General features: G+C 43.2%; 1 protein-coding gene across 2 annotated transcripts in view; it reads left to right on the top strand.

Annotated features, from left to right (window-relative positions):
• Window positions 1-24,668, top strand: part of MARS1 (methionyl-tRNA synthetase 1) — a 66,645-nt gene that overhangs the window by 17,903 nt on the left and 24,074 nt on the right. For both annotated transcript variants that reach the window (XM_068267440.1, XM_068267441.1), the window contains exons 8-12: window positions 919-1,035; window positions 8,555-8,758; window positions 18,124-18,325; window positions 19,841-19,915; window positions 24,319-24,489. In XM_068267440.1, the coding sequence (XP_068123541.1) occupies window positions 919-1,035; window positions 8,555-8,758; window positions 18,124-18,325; window positions 19,841-19,915; window positions 24,319-24,489 (769 nt within the window). The remainder of the gene's footprint in view (window positions 1-918; window positions 1,036-8,554; window positions 8,759-18,123; window positions 18,326-19,840; window positions 19,916-24,318; window positions 24,490-24,668) is intronic.

Raw genomic sequence — 24,668 nt, 5'->3', positions numbered from 1 at the left:
GGCAGAAACCTTAAACTTTTTAAAATCGCTACCAAAAACTCTAATGAAATCACTTACAAAACGCTTATGCAAAATGCTAGCTATTGCCATTAGCAATAGCGTTCTGTAGTGGGTTCCAGGCCTAAGACACGTCGTGTTGAAAAGAGCTACTGCTATGCAAACTGCAGCTACAAATAGTGGTCGCGACAATGGGGGTTTAGGGTTAGGCACCACCAGGGAGTGGGTTCTGTGTAAGAGTAGGGAGAGGTTGGGTTATAGTAAAATATTAACAATATTTTACTATAGGAGTGAAGTATTTTGGTAAATTTACTGATATCGTACTACTACACCTGCACTTCGGGCACTAGTAATTTCCAAGCTACTTTTATCATGTTGCAAGCAATGATTCAGTCTATCAACTTTAGTATGGATTTGAACATTCTCATTTGAAATGACACTCAGCAAGCATACAGGAGGATCCCTGGTGATGGGGCAGGCCATCAATTAACCACCTGCTGCCAAAAATCTGCTACAGGAGGACACTCCCAGATCAAATTGTAAAAAGAGGGAGCTGTGACAACTGTTGAAGCGGCCAAATTTATGTAGGCTCGGGGGTGTCAGGCTTGATGGAGGATTGCATAATTGGGTTAGGTGATTACGTGAAGCATTGCACACAGTCAAACGTTACTCCCCAAGTCATCCTCATCCAACTCCTCTGTCATGAACTCATTTGGCTTTAAATGAGTGTACTCTGCAGCTTTGTGCGATATACGGTAATTATAAATGTACTTTTTCTAAATATTTTGAATTTGTATAAATGCAAATATAAAAATGTAACGGGAACTTAATTGGAAAGTGGGTGAAAGTTATAATGTGCTAGAATATATTAAACTAGGATTCTTCACTGTCTTATGCTGATATTGTGTTCATCACTTGCAGTCTGCCTGTGGAGGGGGAGAGAAACGTGTTCATTACCAGCGCTCTGCCCTATGTGAATAACGTCCCTCACCTGGGGAACATCATAGGTTCTGTGCTCAGTGCCGACGTCTTTGCAAGGTAAGATATTTCTAATTTGCTATGAACTGCCATTTACATTTCATCTAAACATGACCGAATATAAGGTAAGATTATGCTTTCTTTAGTGGCTGGTAAACACTTTTCACAAGGGCCTCTTTTTCAGTGACACATGCAAGCTTTGTATCTACAATACTGGGTTGTCACCAGATAATTTTGGGTCATTTGGATGTGCCTTCCTTTAATGTGACCTGATGTCCTTATTTAATATCATGCTCTACAACATTGCGTAAAGGGGGAAATTAATCTAATCCTTGAGGCAAATGATTTTTACATAACTCTGCAGTTAGGGCTAAAGAGATGTCATATTTCAGTTTCCTGTTTTGACTGAGCTCATATGAGATTTTAAGATGAGATCTTTTACATGTAAAATGAGCTGACCATAAACTAAAACACAAATAGATCACAGGAAAATAACAGGAAAAGTGTGTGTGTGTGTTTGCACTGAACTTTAGAGAATAGTCTTGTTGCTAACTATCCCTTAGGGAAGCTCACAATATAATCCCTACCATAGTTGTATGTCCATCGTAGTCTATGGCCAGTTGTTTAGGGGAAAGTCAATTAACTTATCTGTTTTGTAATGTGGCAGGAAACACGCTCAAAAACACAGTAAGGCCACATACAGACATCAGACCATAGTCTTTGGAAAATGAAAGATCACAGACCAATCTTACCACCCTTCCTGTAGTATAAGAGCCATACTCTACACAGTCTTTTCTATGGAGCTGAACTCCACATCAGAAAAAAATCTTGGCAAGATGCTGCACACACAGATGCTGTACAGACACAAAAGATCAGTATCTGCAAAAGATCTGTTCCTGCCAAAAATCCATTCCTGCAAATTGCAATGATAGTCTATGAGATCTGCAGATCATCATACACACATGATTTAACTGACATTCATCTGCAGATCTGAAAATCCATCCTGGTGGATCTGATCTGCAGATGAATGTCAGTTAAATCATGTGTGTATGATGATCTGCAGATCTCATAGACTATCATTGCAATTTGCAGGAATGGATTTTTGGCAGGAACAGATCTTTTGCAGATACTGATCTTTTGTGTCTGTACAGCATCTGTGTGTGCAGCATCTTGCAAAGATTTTTCTCTAATTGTCATCCGGGACAACCTGAGATCCGGTCCCGCCCAGGATCTGTGGAAACACACCAACAAGAAGTTTAAAAGCCCCCGCCCACCCTCCATCCTCAGTTCATCTGTGTTTCCGTGACGGAAACACCTAAAGAAGCAAGCTCCCGTTTGTTATTTTTCTTGTACTCACCAGAGGGTGAGTATTTTTCCCAGAGGAGGCAGAGGACGGTGGCGAGGCGTACAGAGGTAACGCTAGCCGCGGACCTCCTCTAAAATATATTGCAGCCAGGTATTTGGTCTCCGTGCGGAGTGTGACCAGAATACCTTCCTTCCTCCGTCAGACGCCGGCCCTGCAAGGCGCATCCGGTCTGACAGCCGATCCAGCCAATCGGAGAGAGGCGGAAGTGACGCATCGGTCACGCGGCTAAAGGAGGAGGCGGAATCCGGAGAGCCAGGAAGTTGAGAGAGCGTGCTCCTGGCGTCTCCGCAAGTGCACCGCTAGCAGAGAGGATGTCGCAACCTCAGCCGCAGCAGCAGCCGACACAGCGGGAGGCAGATGCGGCGGCCAAATCCTCTTCCCAGGTGCAGCAATCCGGGTCTGGGGTGGTAAGTCCTCCAGTGGAGGATGTGTTTTTTACTTATCCCCTCAATATGGCATATCTCAGTGGATGTCTTGTCATGTGTTTTTTTCCAGGCAAAGACTGAGCCCAAAGTTACTGCACCACCTAAATATAAAAGATGTGGTTTTATGTAACACCAAAATTGCCCTAGAGACCCCTAGGAATATATGTCAGGCCTGCACTGATGCTATTGTGGTTTCAGAAACTTCTAATATTTTGAAAGGAGTTATGGAATCAGTAAATAAAAACATGCAAGAAACGTTAGACAAATTTTAAAGAAAGTTTTGTGCCACCTGCTATAGATCCTCTTCCAGGTCCTTCCAATATTACTCCCTCTCAGCCTTCAAATCTGCCCGACATCTTAGGGGTTGAGGAGGAAGAGGAAGATAGAGAAGAGGAGGAGGGGGAGGATTTATCAGAGAATATATCACAGGAGGAAGGAGAGCAGCCCAGATCAGAGGGAGAGGAAACAGTTAAAACTCCCAGATTTTTATTTTCTCCTGATGAGTCTTCTGAATTGCTCAAGGCTGTGTATGTTACTGAGCAAATTAAGGAAGCAGTTCCTGAACTTACCCCTCAGGATCAGGTTTATTCTGGTCTAGGTCAGGCCACGGGTAAGGTATTTCCTATCCATAAAACTCTGCAGGAAATCATTACATCCCAGTGGCAAAATCCAGAGAGGCCCTTGTTTATCCCAAAATCAGCAAAGAGAAAGTTCCCTTTTTCTCAGGCAGAAATTGATAAATGGACTAAATGTCCTAAATTAGATGCGTCCCTATCCAAATATTCCAAGGATTCGGACTTATCCTTTGAGGATGCTGGGGTCCTTAAAGACGTGATGGATAAGAAAGTAGATTCACTTCTCAGGAGAGCATGGGAATCTGCTGCGTTTGGTTTCATCCCAGGTATTTCGGCCACCTGCATTTCCCGTAATCTTAGAATATGGATGGACAATTTGATTGAACAAATTTCTAAAGGTGTTCCACTAAAAGATTATGCAGCCTCTCTTCCAGTAGTTCTTAAGGCGGTAGCCTTTTTAGCCGACGCAGTTACAGAACTTATTCGCGTATCAGCCCGTACGACAGCACTTATTAATTCGGCTAGGAGAGCAGTGTGGTTGAAAACCTGGGAAGGGGACCAGACATCCAAAAACAAATTATGTGCCCTTCCATTTGAAGGTAATCTTCTTTTTGGCACAGGTTTAGAGGAAGTACTTTCCCGGTCAGCCGAAAAGGGGAAACAATTCCCAAATAAGAAGAAAAGTTTTAAGGGTAAAAGGCCTTTTGTCCCTAAAAGACAGGAGCCAGAGCCAACCAAAAACAGGAATGTGCAGAGGAAATGGTCCTTTCCGAAAGGGAGAGGTAGAGGGGGATTTACTCTCGGGAGGACTGATCCCCCCCCCCCCCCCAAACCAGGTAAATGACTCTCTGCCAGTAGGGGGCAGACTTCTTTATTTTCAGTTAGAATGGGAGAAATTGAATCCCAATCCGTTTGTTTTACAAATTATAAGTCAGGGTTATCGCCTGCAATTCTCTGTCAAGCCCCCGCAGAGGAGATTTGTAAATCCAATTCCGAAGGATCGAGCGAAAGCCGAGGGTTTGGAATTGGAAATTCAGAAACTTCTAGAAAAAAGAGTGATTATTCATGTTCCCCAGGAAGAAGTATTCCAGGGATACTACTCCCACGTATTTCTGGTAAAGAAAGCCAACGGGGAGTTCAGGTTTATTTTAAACCTGAAATCTCTCAATCCGTTTCTGACGTACAAGAAATTCAGGATGGAGAGTATATATTCAGTAAGGTCCCTATTGCAAGGCAAGGAATTTTTTGTCTCAATAGACCTTCAAGACGCCTACCTGCACATTCCGATTTTTGCGGCACATCAAAAATTTTTGAGATTCGCAATCAGAGCTCCCTCCCACATTCGTCACTTCCAATTTCAAGCTCTTCCATTCGGAATAGCGTCAGCTCCGCGAGTGTTCACCAAGGTGCTAGCAGAAGTGATGAAGGGTTTAAGGCTTCAGGGAATTTCGATTGTCCCTTACCTGGACGATCTGTTGATATTTGCGGAGACAGAAGATCTAGCCAAAACCCACAGGGATATAGTGATCCACACTCTGGTTCAGGTGGGCTGGATTGTGAATTACGCCAAGTCGTCTCTAAACCCGACCCAGGAAATTACTTTTCTAGGCTACAAAATAAATTCGTTAGAAAAGAAAATTTTCCTGCCGACAGAAAAGATTATAAAGATACAGTCAGAAATAAACAATTTAATCAGCCAAGAGACTTCGTCTCTCAGGCAGATTATGAGAGTGTTGGGTCTATTTTCAACAGCAATCCCGGCAGTCACTTGGGCTCAATCGCACGGGAGAATGCTTCAGTCTCTCCTTCTTTCGAATTGGGACAGATCCAGGGAGTCCTTGGATCTACGAATTTCGATCCCAGACTTAGTCAGGGTCGACTTAAGATGGTGGCTGAGCCGACAGAACCTGGAGACGGGGAGATTCTGGAGGCAAAACGATCCAATAAAGATTTTTACAGACGCAAGTTCTTGGGGCTGGGGAGCAACGTCTTTGGGCAATCATGCCCAGGGAAATTGGTCCCAGGCTATAAGCAGGAAGTCATCCAACTTCAGAGAGCTTCTGGCAGTTCAGAGAGCTCTTCTATTTTTTCAGTCTCTAATAGAAGAGAATCACGTTCAGGTCTTTTCAGACAATATCACGACGGTGGCGTATCTCTCAAAGCAGGGGGGTACGAGATCAAGCGAGCTCATGTCTCTCTGCGCGGAGATTCTCGTTTGGATAGAGCCTCGGGTTCTATCGCTGTCGGCGGTCCACATAAGGGGGATCCTCAATGTGGAAGCGGACTTCTTGAGTCGTCAGGAGGTAAATCAAACAGAATGGGAACTTCATCCAGAAGTTTTTCAACTGATAACAGAAATATTCGGGATCCCGGAGATAGACCTCTTCGCATCCCCTATGAACGCAAAAGTAGCGAATTTTTTCTCGCTACACAGATGCCAGAAGTCTCTGGGGTTGGATGCACTCAGTCTCCCATGGAGGTTCAAGCTTTGCTATGCTTTCCCTCCAACTGTGCTTCTTCCTCAGGTACTAGGAAAACTTCAAAAGGAAAAAGTGAGATTAATTCTAATAGCTCCCCAATGGCCAAAAAGACCATGGTATGCAACAATGTTGAAGATGTCAGTGGAACCTCAATTTCCTCTGCCACTTCGTCCAGATCTTTTGATTCAGGGGCCGCTCTCGCACCCCAAGCCACAATTATTCAATCTGGCAGCCTGGATCCTGAAAGGGTAATTCTTAGACAGAAGGGTCTTTCGGAAAAAGTGATCGAAACATTGATGAAATGCAGGAAACCGATAACGCAGAAGATTTACCGTAAGGTTTGGAAAGTTTATTTATCATGGTGTGAGGCTCATAACAAGAACCATACGCTATCAAGCTCAGTTCTGGATTTCCTCCAGGACGGGTTTGACATGAAGCTGGCACCAAGTACTCTTAAGGTACAGTGTTCAGCTCTATCCATTCTGCTAGACAGGCATTTAGCTCAGGAAGAATTGTTCAGAAATTTCTTCAAAGCTTTGCAGAGATCAACTCCGGTGAAGCAAAAGATTTTTCCACAATGGGATTTGTCTCTAAGTCCTGAATAGTCTTATGAAAAACCCTTTTGAGCCTATTGAAGATATTGATATTAAATTTTTGACACTTAAAATAACTTTTCTCATTGCAATCACATCGGCTAGGCGCTTAGGTGACTTACAAGCTCTTTCCATCAAGGATCCTTTCCTAATTATCTGTCCTGACAGTATTAGACTCAGGTTAGATCCGGCCTATCTCCCAAAAATGTCTTCAGAGTTCCACAGGTCTCAAGAGATTATCCTTCCCTCTTTTTGTACTGAACCTGTGGGGTCCAGAGAAGAGGGGTTCCATTGTTTAGACGTCAGACGTTCCTTACTAACCTATCTTGCCAGATCAAGAGAATTTAGGAAGTCTAGCAACCTGTTGGTTTTATTTGCAGCCCACTCAACCCGATCTTTATCCACATCATGGGCAGAAAGGGCAGGAGCTACCATTCAACAGATTTGTCAAGCAGCAACCTGGTCGAGTGCATCTACTTTCATCAAACACTACAGAGTGGATGTGTTATCTCAGCAGGACCAATCGTTTGGCAGAAAGGTGCTCCAGGCAGTGGTCCCTCCCTAGGTGAGATGTTTGTCTTGTTAAGACTTCTTGCCTATCTCTCAGGTTGTCCCGGATGACAATTAGAGAAAGACTCCTATTAGACCTACCGGTAATGGAGTTTCTGATTGTCATCCGGGACAAACATCTAGAACCCTTCCCTTCTCCTGTCTCGCACCTTTCTCTGTTAGTTTCAGGAGCACAGGGTATTATCTTAATAGTCACCTTCAGGTGTCTAGTTTTTCCTTCATCTTGGTGTTTCTAGTCTATGTTTACTTTCAGACGCACTGAGGATGGAGGGTGGGCGGGGGCTTTTAAACTTCTTGTTGGTGTGTTTCCACAGATCCTGGGCGGGACCGGATCTCAGGTTGTCCCGGATGACAATCAGAAACTCCATTACCGGTAGGTCTAATAGGAGTCTTTTCCTGATGTGGAGTTCAGCTCCATAGAAAAGACTGTGTAGAGTATGGCTCTTATACTACAGGAAGGGTGGTAAGATTGGTCTGTGATCTTTCATTTTCCAAAGACTATGGTCTGATGTCTGTATGTGGCCTAAGACTGCACAGAAACTGCTATTTAGCACCCTGGATTCTTAACCATTACAGTGGGGGGGGAAAGGAACACAGGCTAGTTCTGTGAAGTATGGGATTGTACATATACCTGTTTATCTCATCATGTTAAATGTCAATTCATGCACCCTTTATATTAAAAACAGTGGTTCTGAACACAAAGCTTTTAAGAATTATCACCAGTAGGTTTGTAGTCTCTAGTGGAGGAAATGTTAATGCTCCCAGTTCTCAGAGTTCAACTGTACTAAGTGGTAAACCTACCTGATGCAGTAATGGTGAAAAATATTTTGAGCCCCACTCTTGTTTAGACAAATGGCTTCATTTAAAAAAGCAAATAGGCATTTCCACTATGAACTTTAAATGCACTGGCCATGAATGTACAAAAAAGTGTGGAGTATTGCCAATAAAACTTCTTGAATAGTTTGATTAAAAATCCTAATAAGGGATTATTAAAAACCTAAATAAGAACTGTGTTCCAGTTGACAGACCTTCATATGATCACATCGTCGCACAGCTGAGGCCATGTTCACAGTGGGCATTGTATTGCATTCTCTGACAGCTGCAATGGATCGGGACAACAGCACTGCATGTTATGCTTGCATTGCGTTGGGTACAGTGAAGGATACAGTTAATGAAAAGTATGCTTTGCTTTAGTGTTAACTCATGCATTTAGAGGTAATGCATGGCTTGCAGTGCTTTACTATACTGCAACCAGTTATACGGAATGTCACACAGGTGGCACATTGGGCTAAGCCATGGTACAAAGTGTCTGTTACCCTGCACCACTGTGCACATGGCCTGAAGTACATAAGGGGTGTGGAGTAAGGTCGGTCAGCCTGCCTCTGAGTCACTTACTCGTGCTTTAGCCTTGTGATTTGAGTGTTTGCCAGTTGTAACATTTACAATGACCTTTTAATTTAACTGTATTGATGGATTTAATTTATTGGCATGCCCTGCAACATTTCTTTACATGAAATAAGAATCAGAAATTGCATCGTATGAAAAATAACCTTCCTTTTTTATTTTTCAGGTATTGCCGGCTGAGGAACTGGAACACCTTGTATATATGTGGAACAGATGAATATGGCACAGCCACAGAAACCAAAGCAATGGAAGAAGGGCTGACCCCAAAGCAGATCTGTGATAAGTATAATGAGATCCACACCTCCATATACAGATGGTTCAACATCTCCTTTGACTATTTTGGCAGGACAACAACTGAACAGCAAACCAGGTATGATTTTTAACCAATGTCATTCCATCACTTAGAGACACTGAAGCGAAAAAAAATGATCTAATGAATTGGTTGTGTACTATGAATGATTACTAGAAGTTTAGCAGCAAAGAAAATATTCTCATATTTTTATTTTAAGGTATCTAACATTGCATCATTCTCTAATATGTGCAGATTACACAACACTCAGCATTCAAAATGATTCTTTCAGAGCAGTCTGAACTAATGACCTCTCCTCTGGCAGAAGAAAAGTAATTAGTTCAATAACACTTGAGATAAGTCAGATAACAGCCCTCTCCATGACTTTGAAAGTCGTAGAGCTTAATTGCTTTTTTGCATAGAGATAACTGGAGTTTCTTAAGTACTGGAAACAATTAGACTGCTATATCTGAGCTTAATGTTTTATTTCTTAGCTGTACTACACATACAAATCGTATCATTTTTTTTTCGCTTCAGTGTCTCTTTAATTTAATTGTTAATGACACATACTTGTATATGATGCTATTCTGTCCTTTCAGTTAATGCTGGCCACGTGGTGTGAATAAGCAGGCAAGTTTGGGTAATTTGTGAGAAGACCTAGCTACCTATACAGTCAATGACCTCAATTCACTAAGCTTAACTCCAGAAATGTTATTAAAGACTGGAGGTAACACCATGGTGATCAGGCATGTAGTATTCAGGAAACCTTTTACCTCAGGCAAGCCTAAAGTTAACTCTTCTGTCTTTAAGGTGAGATCTCTTAAAGTTAACACTTCAATCCTTAAAATAACTCCAGAATTCTAAAGTTAGACAGGCTGTTAATTAACTGCATGTGAAAATAACTACAGAGGAGGTAACTTAAGGAATGGAGAGCTAAGATAACTCTCTCACTGTGGTAAGTTTTTTTTTTTTTTTTTTTTTTTTTTTTTTTTTTTTTTTTTTTTTTTTTTTTTGTCACTCGGACAGCACCCCTGGATGAGACTTGTCTCCCTCCCCACCGTGGACAGGAACTGCAAAAGAAGAATTTGCATAAGCGACAGGCAGCTTGCTATATACGCTACTTACTTGCTGCTATACTTCAGTATAGTTTCCTGTCCCGGACGGAGCGGAGGGAGAGGTCTCCAGGGTGCCATCCGTGTCAGTCGGCAGGGGCAGCGTGTAGCAGGACTCCCATCAGAGCTGAGCAGTGATCAGTGGGGAGTCCTGCAGCGTATGGGAGGCTTCTCCAGTGAAGGCGGCTGTGTTATGCAAGCAGGCGCGCGCATGAAGGTCACTTCTGGTTCACCCGGAAGTAGTCACGCGCTGGCGTCCCGCGTGATCTGAGGTCTGCAGAGCGGCAGGGGCCGCGGCGGTGAGAAGCGATTCAGCCGAACAGCTGATTCCAATTAAGATGCCTGACCAAGCGGCAGGGGCCGTGGCGGTGATATGTAGACAGCCTGGCGGCTGATTCATCAAGGTATGTGAGGCTGATTAACATAAATTATGCAACAAGGGTAGCATTGATTGTCTTCAGCTGGGTCTGCTTATGTGTATTTAAGCTAGAGGTGAGTCCATGATTCAGATGTTGCTGGCAATCATGGAGGACGCTTCAGGTTCAGCTCCTTTGCAGTCTGCGAAGTCTGGCCAAGACCCCTCTCTGGCAAGTAGATGTGGTACCCGAAATACTCCTGCTTGTTATAGAATATAAAAACCTCTAGTAATATTTGTTCCTTGTTTGTGTTTTTTTTATAGCCTAAAAAACATGACAAGTCGGACAAATCTGATAAAAATGAAAAGTCTGAAAGGTCTGACAAGGCTGCTGCTCAAACCAGTCAGCATGGTTCAAACAGGTCTGAGAAGAAATGTGCAATATGTAACGGTCGTTTATCTTCATCTTCCTCAAAAAAGCTGTGTCAGAACTGTACAGAAAAGGTGGTTAAAGATGAGTCACCCGTTTAAAGATTTAATGGGCTGGATGAGGTCAGAAATGTCCACAGCAATAAAAGAGATTAAGGATTCTGCCATTGCTTCAAATCCTATAGTTCCTTCGGATGTCCCAGGAACTAGTGGAGATATGGACACAGTGCCTGTAGTTACTATTCCAGCATCTCCTGTATTGGATTTATCTCAGCCGGGGCCCTCCGGTTCTAAACGTAGAAGAGAAAGCGAGGTGGAGGATTCAGAATTATCTGAGGGAGAAATTTCTGAATTGGATCATCCATCAGATGGGGAAATCTCTAATTCTGATAGATCGAAATTTGCTTTCTCTGCTGATTTTAATGAAGGACTTATTAGGGGCTATGTATGATACAATGGGTATCAAGACAGAGAAAAAATCTTTGACACCTTTGGATGAGATGTACAGAACTTTGGCGGAACCCCAGCCTCAGTTTATCCCAGTCCATTCCACCTTAAAGGGTATGATTAAGAAGGAATGGGATAACCCTGAGAAATGGGCCTTCTGGCCTAGATCCTTGTCCAATCGTTACCCTTTTTCTCCAGAGGATCAGGGGTTTTGGGGTCCTCCGCCTAGGTTGGACCCATCTTTTTCAAAGGTGTCAAAGAAAACGGACTTATTATTTGAGGATTTTGGAAGTCTGAAGGATCCAATCGACAAAAAGATGGACAATCTTTTGCGTAGAGCATGGGAATCCTCTTCCTTGACATTTAAGCCCGCTGTAGCTTCAACAGCAGTGAGTAGATCATTGAAGACATGGCTGTTAGAAATGCAGAATAAGATCGCTTCCGGTGTTCCCCGAGAAGAGATTCTTAACGATTTTCCTAAAGTTTTAAATGCCTCTAATTATATTATAGATGCTTCAGATGACACGGTAAAACTTACGGCCAGAAGGACTGCCTTAGTTAACTCAGCCAGAAGAGGTATATGGGTTAAAACCTGGAATGGTGACAATTCCTCAAGATCAAAACTGTGTGGTTATCCATGTGAGGGGGGGGCTGCTTTTTGGATCAAAATTAGATGATACACTAGATAGAACATCAGATAGAAAGAAAAACTTTCCTGAAAAGAAAAGACCATTTCAGTATAAGCAGCCATTTCGTCCCCCTAACAGATCTGAGCAGGACTCCAAATCTGCCAAGGGTAAACGTTGGGCCCCGTATAGACCGCAGAAGTCAAAACCCAACTTCAATCCTGCCAAGAGACAGGATAAGCAATGACGCCAGGATCCCAGTGGGGGGGAGGGTTGCAAACTTTTTAGAAGTATGGCAGCCTCAGTTCACAAGTCAGTGGTTGCTAAAGATATTATTATTGCAGAAAATGACAGACATCCATCTGGATACCACGAACATTGACTACCTCATCCTGATGCGTACAAAAGTTAAATCTAAATGTGAAATACAGAAAATTCAGGATGGACAATATAAAATCTGTGATTCATCTCTTGCAGAGAAACTATTTTCTTGCTTCCATAGATCTCAAGGACGCATACCTTCACCTGCCCATCCATCCATCATCTCAACAGTATCTAAGATTTGCAGTGCTCATGGAGGAAGAGGTAAGACATTTTCAGTTTATTGCCCTAACTTTTGGACTTTCCTCTGCACCATGGCTATTTACCAAGGTGATGTCCGAGGTTTTAGCCGAGCTTAGACTGAGGGGAATTAATATCCTCGGATATTTAGATAATTTTTTGATTTGGGGCCCTTCAGCTGAAGTGGTAAGGTCACAGACATTATCGACATTAGACTATCTCCAGCAGTTGGGTTGGCTTATTAATTGGGAGAAATGTTCCCTTGTTCCATCCCAGGTCATAGAGTTTCTAGGTTTTAACATTGATACTAGAAAGGAGAAGATCTTCATGCCTGATAGAAAGATTTCTGCCATTCTAAACGCTGTTTTTTCCTTTCAGAACACAAGAACAATATCGCTGAGGAAAGCAATGGCAATACTCGGACTCCTAACAGCCTCATTTCCCGCAGTACAGTGGGGACAATTCCACGCAAGAGTACTACAGTTGTGGATACTCAGATCATGGAACAGGAGCCTCAGTGTTAGACAGGAGGATCTCTATTCCTCACAGCATAAAGGTGTCTCTGTTGTGGTGGCAGGATCGGGTTCACTTTTCAACAGGTAGTTTGTGGAATTACCCAGAACAAAGGATAATCACAACGGATGCCAGTATATGGGGATGGGGAGCACACCTGGAGGCTCTTCCAGCCCAGGGACAGTGGTCTGTACAGATCAGCTCAAGGTCATCAAACAGCAGAGAACTAGAAGCAGTATGGATGGCACTACTACACTTCAAGGATCAAATCAAAGGATCGCATGTAACTATAAAGACCGACAACAGGGCAGTTGTGGCATTCTTAAACAGACAGAGAGGCACGAGAAGTCAGATGTTATGGAAGCAGACATCAAAGATTATGTTTTGGTCAGAAAGCAATATCGAGTCTCTACAGGCACGTCACCTAAAGGGGACATCGAACCAGGTGGTGGATTATCTAAGCAGGGAGAGGCTGGACCAGAACGAGTGGTCACTCAACCAGAAGGTCTTTCAGATGATGATTTCACAGTGGGGATGCCCAGAACTGGATTTATTCGCCAGGAGAAAGAACTCAAAATGTCGGAAAATTTGTGCCCTATACCAGGAGGATTCACCTTGGACGGTGGATGCGTTCACAATCAGTTGGGAGGGTATGATGATGTATGCTTTTCCTCCTATTCCATTACTTTCAAGAGTATTGAAGAAGATCATTCAGGACAAGGCGAGACTCATATTGATTGCTCCAATGTGGCCCAAACGTCCATGGTTCACATTACTTCAGTCTCAAGCGATATCAGAACCAATAGTACTCCCACTGATACAGGACCTGTTGTCCCAGGGCCCAGTGTTGCATCCAGATCTGAGTCTACTTCATCCATCAGCCTGGAACCTGAGTGGGAAATACTAAAGTCCAAGGGCTTCTCGGATGATCTGGCAGAAATATTACTCAATAGTAGGAAAAAGGTAACTCGGGGAATCTACCAGAAGGCATGGAGAGTCTTTAACGACTGGTGTGCAAACAGATCTTTTAACAATAGATCACTTAGATCAGTTTTGGAGTATTTACAATGTGGCTATAAGAAGGGCCTCAGTGTTAGTACTCTGAAGGTTCAGATATCGGCCCTGAGTGTTTTTCTGGAAAGAAAGTTAGCACAGGAAGATTATATAGTTCGTTTTTTTTCAGGCACTGAGAAGACTAAAACCATCTATACAATCAAGAGTACCTGCTTGGGATCTCAATACGGTCTTACAGGGTCTATGCGAGTCTCCATTTGAACCTTTATCTCAGGTCTCTGACAAATTCCTAACATTAAAAACCATATTTCTTCTAGCCATTACTACTGCAAGAAGGATAGGGGAGCTACAAGCTTTATCCATAAAGGAGCCGTATTGTTATTTCAGAAGATAGAGTAACATTACGCCCGGATGCAGCATTCCTTTCTAAAGTTGTTTCCTCATTTCACAGAAACCAAGAAATTTATATTCCGTCATTTTGTGAGAATCCCACAAATGATAAAGAAGAGAGACTACATTCTCTAGATGTAAAAAGATGTCTATTACATTATTTGGAAAGGACTAACTCTTGGAGAAAGTCAGACGCAATTTTTGTCCTGTTTGCAGGCAGGTCAAGAGGAAATAAGGCTTCTAAGACAACCTTAGCACGCTGGATCAAGCAAGCAATTGTATCAGCATACTAGGTGCAAGGGAAGACGTGAACTTCTTCTGTCAGGGCTCATTCTACAAGAGGTATCTCTACGTCATGGGCAGAGAGCGCATGGGCCTCTATTGATCAGATATGCAGAGCTGCAACATGGTCGAGTCATAACAAGTTTGTGAAACATTATCGACTTAATGTATCTGCAGGCACAGATTTATCCTTTGGAAGGAAGGTTCTGCAAGCAGTGGTCCCACCCGAAGCCTGATCTCTAGTATATCGTCTCATCCAGGGGTGCTGTCCGAGTGACGATCCGGGAAAGACAACTTTACTTACGGTAACGTCTTTTCCGGTAGTCAGGAGGACAGCACCCCTACAACCCGCCCTTTTTTTGGGTGGAGTATCAGAGGTTTGTATAAGCATTATTAATGTCTGTATTATCTTTTATATTAACTGAAGTATAGCAGCAAGTAAGTAGCTTTTATATAGCAAGCTGCCTGTCGCTTATGCAAATTCTTCTTTTGCAGTTCCTGTCCACGGTGGGGAGGGAGACAAGTCTCATCCAGGGGTGCTGTCCTCCTGACTACCGGAAAAGACGTTACCGTAAGTAAAGTTGTCTTTTTTATTTTTTTATTTATTTTTTTTTCTCTTGCTTTATTATCACCAGCATGATCTTAGTGAATTGAGGCCAATATTGCTTATTTTTAAGCCAGCAAACAATCACATCATGTGGTTACTAACTACACAAGTAACTTGACTTAGCAATATTAAGCCTTGTACAGATGCCAGGTAATTATTGGTCAGTTCCACTTACTCCAAGAATCTAGCGCGTGCGTGTGTACACAGCAAACTCTAACACCCCTTGGTGCCTCGGCCAAGTCAGCCTGGCAGATTGATTTGCCTCAGTGTCGGCCAAGGGCATTGGTCTCCTATTCACTCTGGGTACTCTGCCACTCTGTCATGCACTGCTCAATCAGCCGTCCTTCCCCTGTATATCCACAGAGCATCTGTAATCCTTGGCCCTGCTCTGTCATCCGAGGGCTAGAGTCCCGATCCTGCCTAGGCAATAGCTGCCATATTTGCGCATGAGACTTTACTTGGCGTCAACCAGACCACATACAGACTGTTTGTTTAGGCAGGCCTTTGTACTTCATAGTGTGCATTGACTTCCTTACCTTCAGGATAGTGATAAAATGTAATATATCAGCTGCTGTGTTCTGCAATACAGTTGTGTGACTATATTGCATCTGCCAGACATCACAGCAGCAGGGCTGTGGAGTCGGTCCAAAAATCCACCGGCTCCGACTCAGTTTCGGATTCCTCCGACTCCTCTAATTTGCATATTACAATTTTGTTGATTAAAAGTATGTAACATGAAATTCGTCTCTTAACTGCCAACGCTTAGGAATTTTACAAGACAACTGAAGTGAGAAGGATATGTAGACTACTATATTTATTCCCTTTAGACTAAAACTAGTCCTTGGTAAGAGTACTTGTAAAAGGTACAAACTGGAACAAAGAACATCTATCAGGCCCTAGGCAATGTAAGTGTGGGTACATGTAAGAATGATGTGCAGGTACTCTGCAGGGGAATGAGGAGATTCTTCCTCTATTACACATTCTTCATGCACAATCTGAACAAGGTTTATGGGTGACAGACAACACCTCTGTGTTCAATGTGCACAGCATTCTCAGTGGATTCCCTGCAGCTCTGTGGGGAGTGCATATGTAGAGTATAGTACTACTGTGTAACAAAGTAAACCTGAGACAGATGAAATTAAAGTTTTATACATACCTGGGGCTTCCTCCAGCCGCCTTCAGGATAATCAGACCCTCGTTGTCCTCCTCCACCACCTGGATCTTCTGCTATGAGTCCAGGTACTTTAGCCAGTCGGGCGTAGTGCGCATGCACACACTCCGCTGCCAGGAGCATACTACACCTGTGCAGCACTATTGCGCAGGTGCAGAATGTTCCTGGCTGTGGGAGCGGCATGCGGCCGGTCAGCGCTGACTGGCTGAATTACCAGGACTCATAGCAGAAGATCCGGGTGGTGGAGGACAGCGAGGGACTGATTAGCCTGAAGGGGGCTGGAGGAAGCACCAGGTATGTATAAAACTTTACTTTTCATCAGTCTCAGGTGCCCTTTAATTTGTAGTCACCAAACCAAATTTTAACATATCAAATTATTTGATTTCATCAGCAAAGGGAGTGCGTACATTTGCATAAATCAGCATCAACGCAGAATTATTTCCATCTCATTGACCATCTCTATTAGTGACACAGCTACACATCAGGCTTTATTCTTACAGCATAGATGTTTAGTATAGAAGAGATTCCTGTGTACACATCATATACATATATATATATATATATATATATATATATATATATATATATATATATATATATATATATATATATATATATATATATATATATATATATATATATATATATATATATATATATATATATATATATATATATATATATATATATATATATATATATATATATATATATATACAGTCACAATCAGATATGTATATCTGACCTTAAAAATATGGGGACTGCTTTATTGAAGCAGCACAAGTAACTAATTTTTAACTAATGACTATTATCTGAGAAATAGAACATTTTATCATATTTTCTATTTTAATTACAGCTACAAATTCATTAGGAGTCGGAGTCGGTGCATTTTTTCCCGACTCCGACTTCAGGCACCTAAAATTGCCCGACTCCACGACTCCGACTCCACAGCCCTGCACAGCAGTCTGTTTGTGAATTTTGGGTAGCAAATAAGATTAACATTTAACCTCCTCCTTGATGATTCACACTGCAAAGAGCCTTTTCTAAGCACTTGTGATTTTAAAATCTTGCTAATGTATTGCTATGCAGCGTTCTCTTTTAGCTGGGTACTCCACCCAGCTAGTGTTAGTAAGCACTCTATCGGCGGCTCACCTCCTATGCTGTAAGCATATTTGCTCACAGAAGCACCAGCCCTGCATTCTCTCATCTCTCCTCACCCGGCTACTATTTCATGCCACCCGGCCTGAAAAAAATTCTGGGGAGAATACTATGTGTGTTCTCACTAGAGGAATGTGCTTTTCTAAAAAAGAAAAAAAACTCATAGCATTGCATTAGCAAGAGCTTTTTCAGATCGCTAGCGCTTAAAAAGCTCTGGCAATCCAGCAACAGTATGAGCCTTTGCAGTTTCTAGTTCAGGCATGGGCAAACTTGGCCCTCCAGCTGTTAAGGAACTACAAGTCCCCACAATGCATTGCAGGAGTCTGACAGCCATAGTCATGACTTATAAAGGCAAATGCATTGTGGGACTTGTAGTTCCGTAACAGCTGGAGGGCCGAGTTTGCCCATACCTGTTCTAGTTTCTAAAAAGGGACAATGTTTTTCTCTGGAAAAGATTAGGCTGCTAAGTAAAGGCAGCCAGAAAGCCCTTCCCAATTTAGGTAGGCAGGGAGTGACCTCCGTATGGATAGCTAGTGTTCCTTCCTTCAGTTATGCACACAGCCCTCCCACTGGTATCCACAAATGTAGCTTGGGGTTACCACTAATTGCTGCTAAAAGTAAGCCTGCGGGCCACTCTATTACAGACAAGGAGGTAAAACCTCTCACCTCTGCTTTATTGACTTTTTTTTCTTTTTTTTTTTTCCAACATAATGTTTTATTGCTCCCCTTTTTAGCTGCTAGTTTTTCTTGAATTAAATGGTAAATGTCCATCTTCTTGCAGAATAGCTCAGGACATCTTCAATCGTCTCCTGGAGAGAGGCTTCCTCCTGAAAGACACGGTGGAGCAGCTTCGCTGTGAGCACTGTGAGCGATTCCTGGCAGATCGCTTTGTGGAAGGAACGTGCCCTTTCTGTAACTATGAGGAAGCCCGTGGGGACCAGTGTGACAAATGTGGAAAACTCATCAATGCCGTAGAACTGAAGGTAAGTCTTGCTGTGTGCTTGGTTATAGTTTTTTCCTTGCCATGTGATCCAAGTACTGTGAGAGCACCCATGACCTTATTGCATGCAGAATGCAGAACAATGAAATTCTAATGTGTGTTTTTTTTTTTGTTCTGTTGTACTATAATTTTAGATAACTTAACTTGTAGATGTTGAGGAACTTTTATATTTCTGTAGTATGGGAAAAATTGTGTCTTACTCTACAATGCAGCAATCCCCTCTTATTTAAGATCAAACTAATGGTTACAAATGAAAAACACTGAGATGGTTATTTCTGTATAGCATGGCTCATTAAACAATTGATTAACAAAATACCTTTGTCAGTGAGCTGTGAGAGCATTTGAATTGACATTGTTCCAAGGACTATTTGACATGCTATCCCAATATATAACAATCCTGCAAGCATGTTTAAAAATTTTCACATTAAGTAGGGGCTGGGCAAATCTCATGAGGAAGGTGTCCAATGCATCTTAAGAATTATAGCTGGTGTCGAACTCGTCAATAGTAAAAATCTATTAACCCTTCGCACTCTCACATGCAAATGTTCAAACCAATGCATTCACAGATTCACTCATCCAGGCACAACTGTTATCCCTACAGCTAAGTTAAAAGGGTTTAAGTTCACAGAAGAATGCATTCTTATGCTTAGTTACCTATACTGCGCAGAAGTACCCAGGTAAACATAGGTGTCCTAACTCTGGCCCTGTAACATGCATAGTGCAGACATGCAACCACATTCATTGCATCAAACCTATCAATAGATTAGGAGCACACATCCTGATGTCAGCATGCACACAGCTTATGCTGGTGTATGTGCATGGTGCACATGGATACATTACATTAGCTCCCTTGTGCGATTGGTAAGATGCACTATCTGTCCCAGGAGAGGACGTCAGGATGTGTGCTCCTAATCAATTGATAGGTTTGATGCAATGAATGTGGTTGCATGTCTGCACTATGCATGTTACAGGGCCAGAGTTAGAACACCTATGTTTACCTGGGTACTTCAGCGCAGTATAGGTGATTAAGCATAAGAATGCATTCTTCTGTGAACTAAAACACTGGCTTTTAACTTAGCTGTAGGGATAACAGTTGTGCCTGGATGAGTGAATCTGTGAATGCATTTGTTTGAACATTTGCATGTGAGAGTGCGAAGGGTTAATAGATTTTTGCTGTGTTCTAGCCACACCCCCTTCAGCACCTCCCTTTCCTTAACTTATTTAATGTCCTAACTAGATGCGATGTGCCTGGATATATGTATTTTCAACTCATCAATAGCTCTATCAATAGATCTGACTCCTAAAAGTTTAACGACTCCTAGACTGGGCAGGCTCCTCCTGTTTTCTGAAATAAAATGTTATCATTATTTGGGTCAAAAAAAGAAATGCGTCCATTGAATTCAGCCGGAAAATAGAGTATAAAACTAAACAGCTTTTGTCTGCCTGGTGCATTGATGATATACAGTAGAAAGACAATATTCACTTTTTTTCTTTACAGAAACCTCAGTGCAAAGTGTGTAAGAAATCTCCTGAAGTGAAATCCTCTCGGCATCTTTTCTTGGACCTACCAAAGGTAATTTTGGTGTTTAAGTGTGTGCACTATAGTGCTATACAAAGGTTGTTGTTGTTGTTGTTGTTGTTATTATTATTATTATTATTATTATTATTATTATTATTATTATTATTATTATTATTATTATTACAAAGCATATGCTGTTCTAATATCTCTATCAGTATCTGATGGCTCCTTCCCCATCAATAGCTGCTCTTTCCCTGTTCAACTAGCCTGAGCTGTCATTCCTCTCCACACTGGCCATTCTGTAAAGCTGTAGACACTGAGCGCTTTCTGAGTGCTTTTTTGACTTGCATTAAAATTGCTATTAATGCAAGTCAATGGGAGCAGTTTTTAAATGCTCAACACGCTGATGGTCAGAAAAGTGCTCAGTGTATCCATGGCCATTTCTACGGCCGTGCGGGGCGTGCCGCTGGGAGGGGGTGCTGTGATGGAGGGGGAGCCGCAGCCGCGGGGAGGGCAGCCCGACCTCTCCCTCCCTTCCTCTCCCCGGGCCGCCCTCCGTGCGATCCCCCCTCGGACGGTGTGCAGAGTAATGCAGCAGGGAAGCGCTATGCATAACTACTCACCTCGTTGGCTCCAAGCGCTGCTCTCTCGCCGCCAGTCTCCTCTCTGCCTACACGCTGATACACACACACGCTGCTTCTGAAGAGAGAAGCGCTTGGAGCCAACGAGGTGAGTAGTTATGCATAGCGCTTCCCTGCTGCATTACTCTGCACACCGTCCGAGGGGGGATCGCATGGAGGGCGGCCCGGGGAGAGGGAGGGAAAGGTCGGGCTGCCCTCGCTGCGGCTCCCCCCTCCATCATGGGGGGCACCTACCTAACCTATACTGGGGGGCACCTACCTATCTAACCCGAGGGGCAGCTACCTAATCTAACCTATACTGGGGGGCACCTACCTATCTAACCTATACTGGGGGCACCTACCTATCTAACCTATACTGGGGGGCACCTACCTATCCTGTATTGGGGGCACCTACCTACCTAGTCTATACAGGTGACAACTATACTGGCTACCTATATTGGAGGCACCTACCTAACTAACCTATACAGGGGGCATCTACCTATCTAACCTATGCTGGGGCAACTATTCTGGCTACCTATATTAGAGGCACCCACCTAGCTAACCTGTACTGGGGGCACCTAACTATCTACCGGGGACGCCTGCCTATCAAACCTATACTGTGGGCAACTATACTGGCTACCTATACTGGAGGCACCTACCTGGCTAACCTATACCGGAGGCAACTATACTGGCTCACCTATGCCTGGCTACCTATACTGGGGGGACCTATAGCTGGCTACCTATACTGGAGTACCTATTCTGGGGGAATCTATACTGAGTGCAACTAGACCTGGCTAACCTACACTGCGGGTACCCATTATTTGCGGATTTGGAGTCTCTCAAAATTAAAGTGGAAAGAAAACCCTACAGGCTGATTCAATTTTGATGTAATGTCCTTTAAAACAAGACAAAATGAGGCTCCATAGTGTGTGTGGCGTCCACATGCCTGTATGACCTCCCTACAACACAGGGCATGCTCCTGATGAGGTTGTGGATAGTCTCCTGAGGGTTATTGTCCCAGACCTTGACTAAAGCATCCACCAACTCCTGGACAGTCTGTGGCAGTGGTGGATGGAGCGAGACATGACGATCCAGATGTGCTCAATTGGATTCAGGTCTGGGGAACAGGTGGGCCAGTTCATGGCATCAATGCCCTCGTCTTGCAGGAACTGCTGAGACACTCCAGCCACATGAGGTCTAGCAGTGCTTGAATTAGGAGGAACCCAAGGCGCAACAGCACAAGGGGTCTGAGGATCTCATCTTGGTACCTAATGGCAGTCAGGCTACCTCTGGCAAGCACATGGAGGGCTGTGCAGCCCCCCACAGAAATGCCATCCCACTGCCAAACCATGCTGTATGATGTTGCAGGCAGCAGAACGCTGTTCAAAGTGTCTCCAGACTCGTGTGCTTAGTGTGAACCTGCTTGGGACCTTATACCACCCACATGGAGTCTGTTTCTGACAGCTTGAGCGGACACATGCACGTTTGTGGCCTACTGGAGGTCATTTTGCAGGGCTCCGGTAGTGCTCCTCCTGTTCCTCCTTGCACAAAGGCAGTGGTAGCAGTCCTGCTGCTGGGTGGCTGCCCTCCTACGGCCTCCTCCACATCTCCTGATGTGCTGGCTTGTCTCCTGGTAGCGCCTCCATGCTCTGGACACTATGCTGGCAGACATGGCAAACCTCCTTGCCACATCTCTCATTGATGTGCCATCCTGGATGGGCTGCATTACCTGAGCCACTTGTGTGGGTCTCATGCTACCACTAGAGTGAAAGCACTGCCAGCATTCAAGTGACCAAAACATCAGCCAGAAGGCATAGGAACTGAAAAGTGGTCTGTGGTCACCACTTGCAGAACCACTCCTTTTATTGGGGGATTGTCACGGACGGCAATCGCTTTTTCTGCACCAATTGCGATTAACGATAGAATCTGGATTGGTTGTCTGTCTGTGGCTACCTGCAGTCAAGCCTGGTGGTCTCTGTTGTCTTCATAGGTGTTAGCAGAGTTCTTTTCATGAAACCTGTTGTCTGTGACTGTCCCAAGGTTTTGTTTAAGTAGCAAGGAACAAAGTATTTCCTTTCACAGGCAGACCCTCAGATAGGTGTCAATTGCTTCAAGCATTTGGTGAGCCCAGCAAAGGGAGCTTCCCCCACAAGGGCTCAGACTTAGCGGGGGCCATGTAGACAGTTTAGAAATACATGGAGTTTATGATTTTTTTTTTTTTTTTTGCCAGTTTAAGGAATACCATTCATTTGGGAGTTATGGAACTTATCTCATTCTGCTGGTCCGGGTCTGGTGAATATTTTAATAAATTGAGGCCACTGACATACCCAGAACCCGAGGTATTCCGCTATTTTGTAACCGGGCATGCGAAAGCACCCAAGATGTCATATTCTGAGAAACATAAGATTTTTGGCCGTTACGTATGTGCGGGAAGCGTAAGCCGGGATATAGAAAATGTCATATTTGGTGGGCACCAGGAACCCATCCAAGGGATTAACCACACCCTGTCCAGCCCCTGGGCTGGACCTAAGACTCCACCCAAAGATGGGGATAAGTCAAAAGTTTGCCAGGGTCTCCTCCCTCAGTCCTCCAAATTCCATCTTCACGAGAGCATGCTGCTGCTAGCCAGAGGACCATGTGGTTAGCGGCCATCTTGTCTGAACTTTGCTCCTGAACTGAAACAAAGGAACTTTACAAGTCTTCCCAGAAAGGACATATTTCCACGAACCTAAGTATTTTTTCCCTAATTCTTATTTTCAATACTGTGCTATTTGTCTCTATCATTTTTGATTTTAATGATTTTCTGTATATATTAATTATTCATATTGCATATTAAACGACGCTAACGTCATTTGTTTGTTCAGCTACCCTGCTATTCAGCCGCACAAACTGAACCCTGACTTCTGAAGAGTTGCTACTATTGTTGATGGCTAGATAAAATAGAGTGTGTTTAACAGTTTTATTTGCAGGTCTAGTCAGTCGGTCAGTGGGCTCCTCTGTCCCATGGTAACAGAGGTGGTGGCAGTTATACCCTGAAAATAGTATGTAATTTGTAATACCGTAACTCACAGGCTCCCTTCTAGTCGGTCTGCTGCCAAAATTCCCGCGATTTCTGCGCACCGATTGCGACCACAGATTGCATGGTCTGTGTGCTGAAACCGATTTGAAGGTATTGTGCAGTCCAGCCACTAGGGGCCCTGTGACAGGGATGTCTTGCTAATTGCCTATAATGTCCACCTGTTGTCTATTCAATTTGCGCAATACGTGAAATTTGTCAATCAGTGCTGCTACCTAAGTGGACAGTTTGATTTCACATAAGTGATTTGGAGTTAGATTGGCCTCACTTCACTAAGCAGTTAGACTACTGGTTTGGTGTAAATCAGTTGCATCAAAAGGGAGTTCCCTAATGACTACTAAATGTTTTAGATCTGTTTTTAGACCTGGTTTAAAACATTCGGTAATTAGGTCTGTAAAGCAGGGGAAATGATCAAAATATGTATTTAGGCATTATGTAAAGTATGTGATGGCTTATTTTATGTATATTTTTAGCAAGAGACCGTATTGAACTCGTAACCTCTTGTTCATTAGGCAGTGACCTTTCCATTGTACCTCTTGCTCTACCTGTTTAGGGAACTGTCAACCTTTGAGCTTTTGGTTACTACTGGCCTGTAGTTCTGTGTTCTACCTCTAGAGGACAGTCCTCCAAATTTTACTTTTGATTTCAAATCTACATATTTTTGCTACTGGACAGGTCATGTATATTTTTTATTTTTTTCTTCTTCAAGCTTGAAGCATAAATGGTGTTACCAGTGTGTGGTTTATTCATTTTTCCCATAGTTGGAAGAGCGTCTTGAGAAATGGTTAGACAAGACCTTAACTACTGGAGACTGGACACCCAATGCCCGTTATATAACCCGGTCATGGATCCGTGATGGTCTGAAGCCACGCTGTATCACTAGGGATCTGAAGTGGGGGACACCTGTGCCACTTGAAGGCTTCACAGACAAGGTGAGAACAAATAACATGGATTCCTGTAAGTGCTTCTGGTTTTCAGAGTCTGTTAATCATAACAAATGTGAAGTTAGGCAAGCAATATATCGGTTATAAGCCAAACTTGAGTGTTTTTATTTAAAGTGACACTAAAGCGTAGTATGGGTAATTCATAGAACATTAGTAGCATAGAAAAG

The sequence above is a fragment of the Hyperolius riggenbachi genome, chromosome 2 (assembly GCF_040937935.1).
Source record: "Hyperolius riggenbachi isolate aHypRig1 chromosome 2, aHypRig1.pri, whole genome shotgun sequence".
NCBI classification, from domain to species: Eukaryota; Metazoa; Chordata; class Amphibia; order Anura; family Hyperoliidae; genus Hyperolius; species Hyperolius riggenbachi.
Note: the sequence above shows the minus strand (reverse complement) of the source record. Positions and strands in the feature narration are given on the sequence as shown.